Source organism: Lacerta agilis, chromosome 3 (assembly GCF_009819535.1).
Source record: "Lacerta agilis isolate rLacAgi1 chromosome 3, rLacAgi1.pri, whole genome shotgun sequence".
Taxonomy (NCBI): domain Eukaryota; kingdom Metazoa; phylum Chordata; class Lepidosauria; order Squamata; family Lacertidae; genus Lacerta; species Lacerta agilis.
In genome coordinates, this window is record NC_046314.1 from 96,015,188 (window position 1) to 96,030,492 (window position 15,305).

Sequence of the window (15,305 nt, forward strand, 5' to 3'; positions counted from 1 at the left end):
GCAAGGAGGCAGCAGGGGGGCTCTGGGGGTGTCAATGATTATCAGACTTTGAAAAAGCTGCTAAGTTCATCAGTTTTGTTGAATCGATTAAAGGAAATAGTTTAAAGTGGATTTTGAATAAAGGTGCAATTAATTGTTCCTGTTTTGGATTTTATTGTGTTCCTATCTTCCTTAGTGGGCTGTGAAAAGTGCTATTCTGAACCATGTTTTTTTTAACAGGGGTAGGGGGCACTGGGGATGAGTTTATGGGACCAAGGGGGCAGTGGCCCAAAAATGCCTGGGAACCAGTGTCCAAGTTCACTGAGAGTTTGATCAAGAGTGCTTAAATTTGGCTATCAGAGAGAAGGATAATAAAAGGAAATACTGTAAATGCTGGTAAGGGGGAGATCGGCAACCTCTTCTGAGGGCTGTGCATGTGTATTCTAAAACCTTCATGTTTGTCTAATTAATACGTAGCATATTGAGTGTATCATCCATGAGTGCTTCATTAAAAAAAATACTATTTGGAGACTTGAAGTTATTAAAGTTAGAAAAGGCTGAGGTGGGGGGGAACCCTGAGGGTCTTGGATGAGTCTGCTCGCTCGCCTTTCAGATTCTCTCTGCAAGTTATCTACCAGATTCCCACCCTCTTTTAATTACCGCTTCATGGTTTACATGCCGTCCAATTAAAAGAATATTACATTTAAATCAGGAACATATTGTTGATGGGAGTTCAGATTCAGATTCACTCTTGGCATCCTCAGCTTGTCACTAGAATTTCACTGTGGCTCTGGAGTCTTGGATGAGATGTGGATCCTACCAGAAAAGAGGCGCGGCGAGTTTTCTGGTACATGCGCTATATCAAATTGATAAAATATGTGGTGTGATGGTTAGCGTGATGGACAAAGACTGTATCAACCCCACACAATTGTGAAGCTCACCGGCTTGTTTTAGGCTAGTCCAGGGTTTCCCAAACTTGGGTCTCTGGCTGTTTTTGGACTACAGCACCCACCATCAGGATCAGTTGTCAGGGATGATGGGAACTGTAGTACAAAAACTGCTGGAGAACTAAATTTGGGAAACCCTGGTAGGTAGTCAGTCCTACCGCGCAGGGCTGTTTTGGCAATAAAATCGAGGGGGCGCGGGAAGACCCATGCAGATCACTTGAGCTCCTTGGAGGAAAGGTAGGATATAATGCATAATAATAATATGCATTGTATATATACACTATTTTAGAGAGAATGATTGGGTTGTGTAGCCACCTAAGTATCTAAGTATGGCAGATAGCTTAATAGGAGAACCTTGAGCCCAGCTTGGTAGTAGATGGGCGGCCAGTGCAGATGCTGTAACAGTGGTGTCCCATGTTCTCAGCCAGATGCTCCCATCAGCTGCCGGGCCACTGCATTCTGCACCAGCTACAGCTTCTGACAATCCATTACTGTCCAAAAATAATCTCAGTATCCTAGGTTTAACCAGATGGGACAAGCATGCAGTAAGGATTAATCCAGTCTAATTGCAGACCTCAAGGCTTCCATATCCTCCCTGGTTTTTGTAACCCCCTTTCCCTTATTCCCCTTAACTCCTGCTTTGGGTAACATCTCTAGCCCAATGGAAAAATTATGGCACACTTGACAGCTTGTGCACCATTTTGTTACATTTTGGTTGGTCCGGCTGTAAGCATTCACAGCTGTAAGCATTGTCCAGCTATGGATTTTAGAGCCCACCCCCCACCCCGCTTATGGGCCAACACAGCTGCCTTAAAAAGTAATAATAATAAAATATTGCTATCCCCCTGAATGAGTCAGTCATTCCCAAATATTTCTATACAAACAGATAAGTCACTGTCTCCTTACTGTAAATCTCCATTCATTTTATTTATCTCTATACATACAAATAAGTGTCTGTGTTCCGTATGGTAGACCACACATATGTGCCTTTCATACATTTCTCCTTGTCCTTGAAAGCAAATATAGGTTTATGACTTTCTCAAAGAAGTCAAATTCAGCCTTAATTGTAAAACCACACAGAATTCAACCCTGCTGATGTAGATTAAATCAACTCCCAAATTGCGTAGTCTCATCCCAGACACACTTTTTTTTTTTTTTAACTTGGAAGCAAGTCCAGCAGAAATAAACAGGGTTTCTTCCCAAGTCATTAGGGGATCTTTATGGTGAGGCTAAATACACTTTCTCAAAATCAACAGGACATACACACACAAACATATTTAGGATGGAAGCAGCAGAGTACAAAGGGGAAAAAAGAGTCCAGAGTCTCCTTTACCTAAACTTAACTTTGGAGGTTACATCAAAGTGACAAAAGTGAAGGTGTGAATGACTTGTGCATCCACAGTTCACACTTCGATGAATCTTGTGGGGCTCTTGTAGGTTTCACCTTCAGTGATAGAAGCCTATTTTGGCATACATATAATATAATATAATATAATATAATATAATATAATATAATATAATATAATATAATATAATATAATATAATATAATATAATATAATATAATATAATATAATATAATATAATATAATATATGGCAGCTATAAAGCTTATTTAAACAACCTTCAAAGACCTATAGTTTGCTTTAAAAGAAAGGTTTAAAAAGCCTGGGTGGATAATCAAGTCTTAACCTAGTATGGAAAATATTGTAAGGGGGAGGCTGGTGAGCTTCTCTGCGGAGACTATTTTTAAAGTGGGGTGCCAGCACTGAGAAGCCCCCCCCCCAACTTCAGTAGCCACCTGAATGCATAAAAAATAGTAGCCACAATTGATAAAAATTGAAGAGAGGAATGCATTGCTGATGGAGCTGTTTTCTTCCCTTGCCAGGAGCCTTTCCACCGAAGACCAAAACTCAGGCGGTGAAATTAATTGATTCTGCTGCCCGCAAATCTTCCGGCTGGTGGCAACTGACAGTTTCAACGCCACTTTCTTTTGTGTGGGTGACATGAGCGGCACCACACTCCTCCAGCCTTTTTTCCTCTGAGGACTGGATTCTATAGCCGGCTGCCTGGAGCCGCCGCCCTTCTCCCCAGCTCTGATGCGCAATCCCTTTGTGTTTGCTAATTAGTTGCTAACAGCGCCGTCATGCAGACCTTGATGGATAAGCGCACCATTAGCACCCAGGCCCTGCAATTCACGTCCTAGCTGAGCTGGGGGATCAAGGCCAGCCCCAGCCCGAGAGTTGTAGGTTTACCATTGCAGCTTTCTCCGAGGGCCATTTTTGGGGACTTATTTCCTAGTCACGACACACACAACCTCCCTCCAACCGAAGTTTTTTGTGTGTGTGTGGAATCAACTCTCCAATTCTTTGCAGCTGCCAGACGCCTTACCAGAAAAATCGATCAAGGCACAATATTTGAAGAGGGAGGTTTAAACACTCTGTCGCTCAGAGAAAGTTTGTAGCTCTTCCGCCCATGAGATAAAACCTCACAATCCTTGGTTGATGGTTATGCAGAAGTAAGTCCCGCTGGATGCATCTCAGTTCTATTACTAGCGCATAACATTTGTGTCTAGTGGGGTTTACTCTCAGGTAAGTGTGTCTGGGATTGCAGTCTCAGGCAATCCCAACCTCAACGCGATTTACACCCATCTACTTTTGAGTGGACAGGCACACAGGGGACTGAGCTGGGAAATCTGAAATATTCACTCGCCTCAATGAAAGGCGCCCGGCCCATTTAAGACTCGCCTCTTTCCTCTGCCTAGTTCGCAAGTCCGGAAAAGTAATTTTTTTCTGTTCGCCTCATTTAACACCCTCGGCCAACCTAATCGCGGCGATTTATCGCGGCATTGTTGCAAGTAGGTATTTTAAATCGGATTTACGTCTGTTCCTCCAGGCAAAGGCGATTCAGCGCCGATGGCTGAGCCCCGCCTCCCATTTACACAAATGGCTTTCTAAACGACCCATAATTTGTAGGTGTTATGGGGCTGGCTGGCGGGGGGTGGAGTAGGAGGAGGTAAAGTAAGGTTGAGCTTCATTCAGTGGCCTTAAAATACCAACCTGTATTGAGCGGTGATTCTGAACACCGACATGTTTAGAGTAGACCCATTGATTTCAGTGGGCCTACCCTAAACGGGACCAAGTCTGGATCCTACCCATTGACTTTAAGGTAACCATCCATGTTTACACGGGAGTAAACTCGACTGAGTTCCGTGAAGCTGGTTTCCTTCTCACATAAGCAACCATCGATATTTGATATTGATCTCTAGCAGTACAACGGCCAGCTGCGAGCGTGGCACAAGCACAGTCTGAAATAAACGTTTATTCCTATTTATTACAAACAGGCATTTGTCCATAGCTTTAATATGTACAAATTAATAGGGAAAGCGGTTCATCAGCGCTGCCATAAAGAATAAATGACCTCATGCAATTCTGAAGCCGATATTCGGCTCGGGACATATTTTTGAAAGGTCAGCAGTGGAGGGAGAAAAGCAACTTTCCTCGTCTCACCCATCCTTCTGCTGCTGCCCACTTCCCTCGTTCACATTGGTATTCAGACGTGGGCGCTGCCTGTTCCACAGAGGCTCCTTCACGCATATGATTCATGGGACAATGGCAGGAGGGCGGCAGATGAAGGGGCGCGGCGGGAGGGTGAAAGCGACGCACGTATCTGGACAGCTCTTGAAGCATTTAAAAATACACCCCACCCACCCACAAAATCACCACTTGATCATAGATGGAATCATCACAGCGCCCTCAAGATAAGAGCTATCGGTTTGGAAAAGATGCCAGTTCGTCCGGCTACGACACGTGCACACGTGCACTAGAGTAGAGAGATGGACTCCTGTCTTCAGATGGACATCCTGGGGCAATCGGAGCCCAAAATCCAGAGAGGTCGAAGCAGAGAAACAACCTTCCAAGACAATCCCCCCACCTCCCGCCCTCCGAGTCCTGACGCTTTCCTAACTTAAGTTACAAGCTCTACTTTCCGCATTCCGACGACCCCCCCCCTCCCTTCCCTGCGGGTGAGGCGGCGATGCCGCGAACCAGCCGCCGGGCGAGAAGGGGACATACAGTACACGGTCCCATTCACCGCTGTCTTCTGCGGGCGACACCGTTATCGAGTCAGCGGCGCCTCCTCCAGGAGCCCCCTTTCCTCTCTCCCTCTGGGACGCGTAGTCCTCCCTCCCCACGCTCTCCATTCTCCGCGCCGAGCGGGAGACTACGTTTCCCATCCACCCCCGTTGCCGCTCTCCGCGTTTCACGGGCGGTGCCGAACCGCCAATCAGGCGGCGTCACCATGTGTGCAGAACGCTCGGAGGATTCCAAATACATTTCCCTCCCCCGCTCCAAATGCAAACTCCCCTCTCCCTCCTCGCAGGGGTGCAGCTAATAATAAGCGCTTCGGGGAGGCTTTATAAAGGCGGCGCTGGAGGCAAGTGTCATGCGGGTGGCAGAGCAGCGGAGCGGCGGCGGCGGCGGCTGGGCAGCGTGAAGAGGCGGCTGGTGGGTGTTTTTATTTTTTGGAGAGCTGCTGGTGGTTTTATTTCCTTGGCCGTTGGCTGCTGCGGATCTGGAATGTTGCAAAGGAGCTCGCAGCAGCCAAGCTGATCAGCAGCAGCAGCAGCAGCAGCGGAGGTCGGAGGCAAGCAGCGGCGAGCCGCGATCGCTGCCCTGCCCGAGTTCTCCGGGGCGATGAAGCGGCGCAAGTTGGCCGTGGCCGCCGGCTTCTGCATGTCCTTCCTGCTGGGCACTTTGCTCAACGTCCTCTTCATTCCGGCCTTTGATCCCCAGCAGCAGCAGCAGCAGCAGCTCAGCGCGGGCGTCACGCACTCGCTGGCGGGCTCCAGCAGCAGCAGCAGCCGCCCCCTCCCCGAGGACCTCGCCCGGCAGATCCGAGAGCGCTACGAGGAGGTGCTGCGCTACCAGCCGCCTCGGGAGGCAACTGCCGCCGGCGCTCGCCTGGCAGTGCGACCCCTGGAGCGGCGTCTAATGGATCTCGCTCCGCAGCGGCTCTCTTCCTCGTCGTCCTCTTCCACGGAGCGCAGCAGCAGCAGCAGCAGCAGCAGCAGCAGTCCCAAGCTGCCCGGACCCCGGGCTTCTTCTTGGGGCGGCGCGCCCTGGGACCACCCGCGAGCGCAGCTGGAGCTCTCGCTCGGCCCGCTGGCCCTCGGCTGCCGGGACATCGGCAACGTGAGCAACGTGCACTACCTGGGCTCCGGCTACACCAAGGCCGTCTACAGAGCCGTGCTCAACCGGAGCCTGGCCGTGGCCCTCAAGTCCGTCGATTTCGGCGGCCACGACATCGACAACTGCGTCAAGCTGTACGCCTCCTTGGAAGGCTGCTACCGCCTGGCTTCCTATAAGATCGCCAAGGAGATGGTCTTGTTGCAGAGGTTGCGACACCCCAACATCCTCCAGGTAAATTGTGTGTGGGGGGGTCCCCGGTGTGAAGAATTGGGGTAGAGGGAGGGGAGGTAGAGAGACGCAGACGGACACACTGGTTTTTATTATTTAATAATTGTGTGAGCGATCGAGTGGAGAAACCTAGTTAAACCTTGGCGTTGGATTAATTTTTTTTCTGAGATCTTGGCTTATTCATGGGCAAAATTGTTTAGACGTGAATTGGATTAGGGGAAAAAATGAATTTTGGGAGGGAAGCCATTGTACTGCCAATTCCCGGCGGGGCTGTATTCTTTGCTTCTGGAATAATGATGTTTTAATTGGGCTCTCTTGGAACGGGCAGGTTTGTGGAAGGAGAGTTAATCTGCACCACAGTCCTGACGCGTCAAGTTAGGGAAGTTTACCAGCGAGGCCGGCCACGTGCGACCTCTCGGTGTTGCTGCTCGCTCTTCCCAAGGCGAAGATGGCACCTAGGTGTTGAAGTGTGATTTGGGATGGGATCGAGCCGTCTGGCAACAGATCCGAGGCCCGTTTGCTTCTGGAAGTTCCCTTGCGATCTGTCCGAAGGCAAACATGCGCTGCCATGCTTTCCAACCCAAGATTTAGTTCCAAAGCCCATTTTGGCCACCGATGAACTTCATTTGGAAATAAATCATAGAGAGATGATATTTTGGGTGCGTGTGCGCGTGACAGAGAACTCTCTGAATTTGCACTTGCAGGGAAAAGTGAATAGGATCAGGATCAGGTCTGGTGATTTTGGTTAGACTGCATTCCCGATCCTCGACACCTAACGCTGTCTCCTCACAAGGAAGTCCCAGTAAGTTTCGTGGAACGTGTACTGGAGTCCGGGCATAAACTGCAACCTAAATATTGAACCCCATGAGATTTGCTTCCTTACGTTTATGTGCCAGTTAAATCGCTTTGATTTCCTAAACTCACAGACTTGGGAGTAAGCTCCATTGAGCTCAGTGGGACTTCCTTCCGTGTATACATGCATAGGATGTTGACGTTCCTCCGTGTGTTTTGGGGTCGGGATGCTGGAGACAGCTGTTTTGGGGTATTTCCCCTAAACCTCGGAAATTCTAATCCGATGGGGGAGGATGCTGGATAAATCAGAAATATTTGGCTGCTTTTATTGCGCTAGAGAGGGCCGCAATTCTGAGGAAGCCCAAATTGGAAATATTCTAGTGGATTTAAGACTAAAACCCATCTTAAAAAAAGAGAGAGAGGAAGGGCCGTAGCTCATTGGTGTTTTGCGCCCCAAAGTTATTTAGTTTAATCCTCAGCAACTTCAAGTAGAGCTGGGGTGGAAACCCCGCTTGAAATGTTGCAGCTCAGTGTGGAGACGATATTGAACTAAATGGATCAATGGTCTGCCTTGGTTTAAGGTAGCTTCGTAACACAGAGATACACAGCTAAAGAAGTGTAGGCTTAGAGGGAATTCTGTCGAGAGCAGAACGTGCCAAGTTTGGGAGTCGCACAGAGTTCTTTATCTGTTGCTGCCCGATGATTTGTGCTGTGTTAACAGCCTAAACATTTGGATCAAGAAGAAAACTTGAGGAGTTGGGGTAAATAAATAGGACTTTTCCTACGTCGACTGGGGGAAACGCTTCTTGGAATGAAGTTCTGAGTAAGCCGCGATGGTGGCAGTCCCGCATGTTCAAACCCGGGAGTGCCACAGTCGTATAGACGTGGGCGATCGACGTGTTCTAGCAGCAGAAATGAGGTAGAGACGTGTAGATTCCCCCAACCAGCTCTCCGTTTTAATCTCTCTGAGCTGGAGACAGGGGAGTGCCAGAAACCCGGGAGAAATCGGGCAAGCTTTCAACAACTCTTGGGAGGTTAGGCGTCCCGTCGAATCGGTGTGGATCTTCTCTGAGATGAGGGGGTCGCGGAGTTCACAGCTCCGCCACGTCGGTTCTTTCAGTAGCGCGGCGCACAGTGGGATTCTGCCTGAGCTTGCACGGCAGCACACGAGCGCACCCGGAGGACTAGCGCCGTGAATGCCTAATTGGAAGAGAACCTTGGCTTTCGCTTAATGGAGAGAGCCGAGCTGCAGACTCGGAACCGCTAAGCGCTCGCTTTAAGTTGTGGATAGTGAACCGGGTCTCTGCGTTCAGCAAGACAAGGGGCGTCGATAACATTTAGCCGCAATTCTTAGCCGGCGAGGGCCTCGTGTCCGATCTTAGAACGAGCAGGTTTGAATTCGGGATTTTAAATACTCGTGTTAGAAAGAACCCCCTTTCCTCGCGGAGGTCAAGCCTCCCTATGGTGCCCGAATGTCTGTTCCCGGTGCTCCTCGGGACAGGGATCTCATACATTCTCCTGTTTTGTGCAAATATCCACCAGCTGATGTCTACGGGTAACAAATCACACCGTATTTTGGCAGACTGAAGCACTTGCAAACTACACACACACACACACACACACACACCGCTGCGGATGCATTAAATCAACCCTCCACTTTCTCCCGTTGAAATGGCATGGGATCTGAAAACGATTAAAGTTGGAAATCCTGTTCCCGCTTACTCGCGAGTAAACCCAACGGAAGTCGATAGGAGTTCATATACGAGAGGAGCTTTATAGCTTCTTCTTCTTCTTCTTCTTCTTCTTCTTCATCATCATCACCCGCTATAATATAGTTGTAATACAGAACCACCAAAATAAAATACCGGTGTGTACTTGTGTGTGTGGGCAATCTGTCTAAACAAGAGTCTGGGCGACCTCGATGCCAAACACCCCTTGCTCCGTAACAGCTGTACACCCACCTGTATCCGTAACAGGAGGCGTCGATCGGCAAAGCAGTTCCAATCGGCTTGGGTGCCCCTGGGAACAGAGATTCTAGCCTGAGTCTCTTCGGACTCGAATTTCGAATCAGGGCGTAAAACAGATCGAAATGCACACGCTCTAGGTTTTTTTTTTGACCCGGTTTGGCAATCGCTTCCTGCTCAGGAAGGAGAAAGAGAAACGGCTCATAGCTGCGATTCTGAGCGGGGGGGGGGGGGGAGCGGCGAGGAGTCGGGAGGGGAGATGACCCGCTCCTGAGAGAGAGAGAGAGAGAGAGAGAGAGAGAGATCTCCCCCCTCCAGAAACAGCAGCGAGAGGAGAAGGAGCTCTCTGTTAGCAATTTTGACTCGGGAGCACATCAGATTGGTCTTGTCAAAAGCGCAGACAAGGCGGTCGATGGAGCTTGACAGTTAAAGCTTCCCTCCCCATCCCCCCTCTGTTGTTGTTTTTAAAGCGGACTTTGTTTCACCTTGTGTTTCTCGCTGGAGATGGATGTGGGCAAGTTCTTCCCCTTTGCGCCTGTCGACAATGTCATATTCTGAGATAAAGAGAGACTCCCTGTTTGTACCCCTTCTTCCCTCCCTTGCCACACTGTTTGGCTGCCATCCTATGCCTGGGAATAATCCACAGTGAATCTGCTGATGGGTCTGCCTTCCAAATCAACATGCGCAAACCTGACTGTAAGTCCCTCTTCTCTCCCCCCATCCCCAGCAATACCCCGGGGCAGCCTCCCATTCAGGCAGTTGCATTTCATACGGATGATCCCTTTTCAGGTCCACACTCAGGACAGAGCCACTTCTTTGAACTAGCTCCAGTTTTGAGAAAAAGTGTCTTGGGGCTAAGCCACCCTTAAGGCAAAAATCTAACCTGTCCTTGGGAAGGAAGTTTCACTGAGTTTTGAAATGGGTTTACCCCCAAGTAAGCATGCTGAGGAGTACCAGCCCTAGAGAATTCCCAGAGGCCAATCGGGGCTCCAGGGTCTCTCAGACAGCCAGGATCTGACTTCATCTCAAGCTGTAGCCATCGCTTTCAGGCCTCTTTAAGGACTGTGGTTGTTAACAAGAGCTTATGTGCGCTTTTCAGTGGGGTGGGGGCACCCACACAGAATTTGGCTGGGCTCCTCACACAATGAAAGCTCAGCCTCTATCAAAAGCCGGGCATTTAGCCTCTCTCTAGACACCCAGCCGCTCTGCAGAGAAAAGATTTGTTTTGAGCAAGTCTCTTCCATTAGGCCCATGAAAATTAGAGGAGGCGCAATGAGCTGTTCCGTCTTATTTGTAATTCCATGGAGCATGTCTAAGAAATGCCTATCTTCTCTCCCCCCCCTCCCCAATTCCTTTTGTGAGCAAATATCCTGATGGGGAGGACGTTGAAAGAGAATCAAGGGCCATCTAGTTACCTCCTTTCAGAGCCTCTTTCTCCCGCCTGGTCAATTACGACTTCATGGATTAAGTGCCACCCCAATTATGAGTAAATTTCATTTAAATAATCAGAACCATATTTGCCAATGGGGTTTAGATTGCTTTGGCTTCCTCGCAGGCTCAGTAAGGCTTACTTGAGCAGGATCCCCAGCACACTGGAGGGAAGGCGGATGTGAAATAAGAAAAACCGCCAGCATAATTTCATTTTTTAAAAAAAATCTTGGTGAAATGTAGACATGCACTAAATGCTTCCTAAGGCATTACAGGCAAAGGATCTGAATAAAAAGGAAGCCAGCAGATCTAGCTGGATACTGTATTATCATGGACCCACTCCCACATATAGATTATTGTTGGTCTGAGTGCTTTTGAAATAGCTTTTTCAGAGAATGTTTGGGGTAAGACCAGAGTGCGGCTCTCTGTTTTGTGTATTCAATATTCATGCTTTTTAGAACACCCCCCCCCAAAGGATTTCAGTCAGCTTTGAGGTTGTATCAAGCTAAGGATGTACTGTAAACACTCCAGTCTGATTCTTTTCTGCTCCAAAATAGTGAGCAGCGACCTGTCTAGAACCCTACAGAAGATTGCTCTCTAGCAGCGGTTCCCAAATGCCCCCCTTTCTGCCCATGGACCACTTGAAAATTACTGGGGGTCCTGGTGGACCACTTAAATATTTTTTTCTGCCCATTGTACCAATTGTAATTCCTTAGACTTCAAATGCAATACTGTATAAGAAAGAAAAGAAGCAATTAAAAAGTGCATTAAAAATTAATATCAAATATTAAGTGAAATGGATGTGCCGTCTCCCAGCTTCTACCACAGATCTGCAGGCACACTGTGGGGCCCCTTGAATGAAGATTGCAGGCCACAGTTTGGGAGCCTTTGCTTTAGAGCTTCCCATTTTAAAACTGAGCGGGATTTAATGGCATGCTCCAACAAACAAACGCCCAGACAAGCCAAAATCAATTTAAGAGTCCAGAAGGCTGAATCTGTTCTGTCCTTGAGAGGTTTTGGAATATGGTTTAAGTGCGGGTCTCATTCCATTTTAGCTTTAAAGTGCATTTTCTTTTTCAACTGGGCTTGTCTCCATTCTGGAAGCTGGATTCTGTAAGGATGCTATGGAGAGCCCTGCTGGATTGCAGCAAAGTTCCATCTAGTCCAGAATCATATTTTGAATGCTGGCCAGTCCCAATATTTTTGAGAAGCCCCCAGCACAGCCTGAAGCCTCCTGTTTTAATAGCTGCGCTGTTGCCTTAGGGTATATATTAATTACGAATGTCTATATCTTAATGTTTGTGCAATTGGCCTTTATATTTTGGAAGCCATTTAGAAGCCTATTTTTGGCATCAAGCAGTATTTCATTAAATACTTCTACTACTACTGCTAATGATGATGATGATGATGATAAAGGCAGCAACCCCTGCAAACTGTCTCTCTGCTTCTGCCTCAGCATAACGAGGGTCCTCTAAACTCAGAGATCCCATTTAGGACTGCCTGCCTTCATATAAGCCTATCTGTGTTTAAGTTTTTAGGAAGCTGCTTTATGCTGAGACAGACCATCTGTCTGTCAAGTTCAGCATTGTTGACACTGACTGGCAGTGATTCAGATCAAGGGACCCTCCCAGCCCTACCTGGAGATGCCAGAGATTGAACCTGTGACCTTCTGCATGCCAGGCAGATGTTCTGCCCCTGGTCCTTGCCAAGCCTCCTTCAGAGGCTGCCTTCTGTTTGCTCCCCACATCTGAGTTAAGGTGTATACTAGCAATGAGAGAGACAGGGCCTTCTTGGTGATGGTGCCGTTCACCTGGTACCTACTACTCTGTTCATCTTTCCAGTTGGCCAGTGGAGTCATTCATATTTTCTAGTTACAGATGGGTAGCCGTGTTGGTCTGCCATAGTCGAAACAAAATAGAAAATTCTTTCCAGTAGCACCTTAGAGACCAACTGAGTTTGTTCTTGGTATGAGCTTTTGTGTGCATGCACACTTCTTCAGATGTGCATGCACACTTCTTCATATTTTCTAGACCTTTTTAAGAGTTTTGCTTGAGTTTATCTTATTTTGGTTTCACATGTTGTTTTCCCCTTCCCTCATTTGCTTTTATTTTATTTCTTATAAAACCACCCTGGCAAAAAGGTGCAATACAAATATTATAATATAAACATACAATCGAAGGAAAATAATAATAATTTGAACAATAATGAATATTAGCCTCTCCTTCATGAATTTGTCTCATTCTTCCCCATCTGAGGTTCTTTCCTAGACTTCCATAGATTAATTTTGCATGCATTTGCGCGGCAACATTACTTCTGCCTTATAATCTTAGTTTCTGATTTCATCCTACGTCCTCTGAAGTGAATAATGGCAAAACCAGCCTCTTGCAAAAAAGCATCACTTCACTGATCTCTTTATATAAATTTCTGGGAAAGCTTGAAACTCCATCCCCTGGCACCCCTACCCCAGGCCCTTCTGGCTTCTGATTTAATTTTGACAGGAGGGGACAGCCTTTCTAAATAAACCCAACCTGTTTAGGCGAACTTCCTAAAGCAAAGCTCTTAGTGTCCAGAGAAAGTGTAGAGCTTTCAAGAACAGAAGCTCATTTTCCTTTTACTGCTTCCTTGAGTGCAGGGAATACACTGGAGACCACCCATTCTCCTGCTCTTCTCTCCAGCTCAGCAGCACATCCATCTACGGTGAGTGACGGGTTGCCACGGGCCTCCAAAGCATTAGTGAATTAGCCTATTTATCCACAAATAGCCCCTTATTCTGGAGCAGCCTGTAATCTCCAATCAGAAATCAGAACTCGTGGCTTGGAATCTCAGAGTGTGTGTACACACACACACACACACACACACATGATCACTCAACACAAATTATTTACCCTTTCAATTCCCTTCAAGCAGTACTGGCTCCAGACAATCCCATACATGAGTTTTGAAATCCACATGGCATCCTTCCCTGCGCAGTGAAAATAGAATAGTAAATTCTGTGGCAGGTTGACTTTCTTTCCCCATTTTTGGATCATTAGAAAGCATTTATTTACAGTACTGTTTCTGAACGTGACAGCTCTTGCTCCATTGGTGACCCATGCCTCTGGAAGGTCAAGGCTTGATTACTGCAACACAGTTTCTGTGGGACTGCCCTTGAAGAAGGTGACTTGGAAGCCTTACCCGGTGCAGAAAACTGCTGCGTGCCTTCTGATACTCATCCTGTTCTATGACAATTACCAGTTTGTTTCTGGGCCCAATTCAAGGTGTGTGTTTGAACTTTGAAGGCCTTGCATATCCTGGGACTTTTGTATCTCAAGGATGTTCTCTCTCTCACTCCCCATAATCCACATGAGTTCACTCACCTGTCAAGGTACATGATTGAATATATATGGGCTGTCTATATTTACAGGAAGAACAAACTAGGATGTCTTGGGGCTGGGTACTCACAGTGACAGCCCCAAAACTGTAATCTCCTACCGACAGAGATTAGACTGGCTTCAAGAGCAGTTTCGTTAAGTTGACGTTTGGTTGAATACTTTTTCTGTGCTTCTTCACAGAAGAGTGGATTTATTTTAAATCCAAGCTCCTCTTTTGCCAACTGGGAATGGCAGCAGATGAGGGGAGGCAGATTTTTTTTTAAATTAAATTTTATATACCACCATATTATTATTATTATTAAATTTTATATACCACCGCAGGTCTCAGGGTGGTTCACAGGATTAAATCAGACTATAAAGCCACAAAATACATTATCAAAATAAAAACAAAACAACCCAATAACACCAGCCCCGCAAAACACCCCCCCCCCAATTTTAAAAGGGCATAGGATGTCAATCAACCAAAGGCCTGGTTAAAGAGGAATGTTTTTTTGCCTGGCACCTAGAAATAAGAATGTCACATTATGCAAACTTGGACAAACTACTTTTGTTTTTCAGCTGCGGTATAGACAGGCAGCTAAATGTCTGTTTTTGACTCTTGGGTTTTTTTCTTAAAGGTAATAATAGCTAGTTCATATTCTAAAAATAAAGTGTCCCCCCTTTTTTTTCTTAAAGCATTTAACAGGATATAAATAGACTGAATGCACAAATGCTTCAGAACAGCTGTTTAATTTATAAGAAAATGTAATTGATTGATTGATTGCAGTTTGAATCAGCATGGATGCCTTTAGTTGAACGATGACCCTCAAATGTAAGGAAACTGATTTGTTGTTTTTTTCTAGTGAGTTAAAAAAAGAAAGAATTCCACCATATTTTCCTTTTCTGTGCACTAAATTTTGACAGGCGCAAACATATGTTAATAAATGAAATAAAATAAGTAGGTGTTCGCCTTCAGGAGTCCAGATGTGCCAAATGAGAATGGAAGAAGGAACCCCAATGGATCAGGCCAAGGGCCTGTCCAGCCTAGCATCTTCTCCTCACCGTGGCCTGTGGGCAAGAACACCCTCCCCACTTATGCTCCCCAGCCACGGGAATTCAGAAGCATATCGCCTCTGACACCAGAGGTCATCCACAACCATCGCAACCATGATTGATTAAGGCTAGCCATTGACAGCTTTATCCTCCACAATTTTGTCTACAAGTACCTTTTAAAGCAATTAGAGTTTGTCAACATCCCTGCACCTTGTGGTAGTAGACCCTGTGGCTTAAGTCTGCGCTGTGTGAAGAAGTGCTTTTGGTTTTGTCTGTCCTGAATTTTCCAACATTGGATGGCCAGAGTTCTAGTATTATGGGGGAGAAAAACATAATTCAGTTGAATCACGCCTCTATGATGTCCCCCTTCCTTCTTT

General features: G+C 46.8%; 1 protein-coding gene across 1 annotated transcript in view; it reads left to right on the plus strand.

Moving 5' to 3' along the window:
• Positions 1-5,421: 5,421 nt before the first annotated feature.
• The window catches only part of PKDCC (protein kinase domain containing, cytoplasmic), a 41,939-nt gene continuing 32,055 nt past the window's right edge, over positions 5,422-15,305 (plus strand). The window contains exon 1 of the mRNA XM_033145465.1: positions 5,422-6,344. Coding sequence (XP_033001356.1) covers positions 5,619-6,344 — 726 coding nt within the window. The 5' untranslated portion in view covers positions 5,422-5,618. The remainder of the gene's footprint in view (positions 6,345-15,305) is intronic.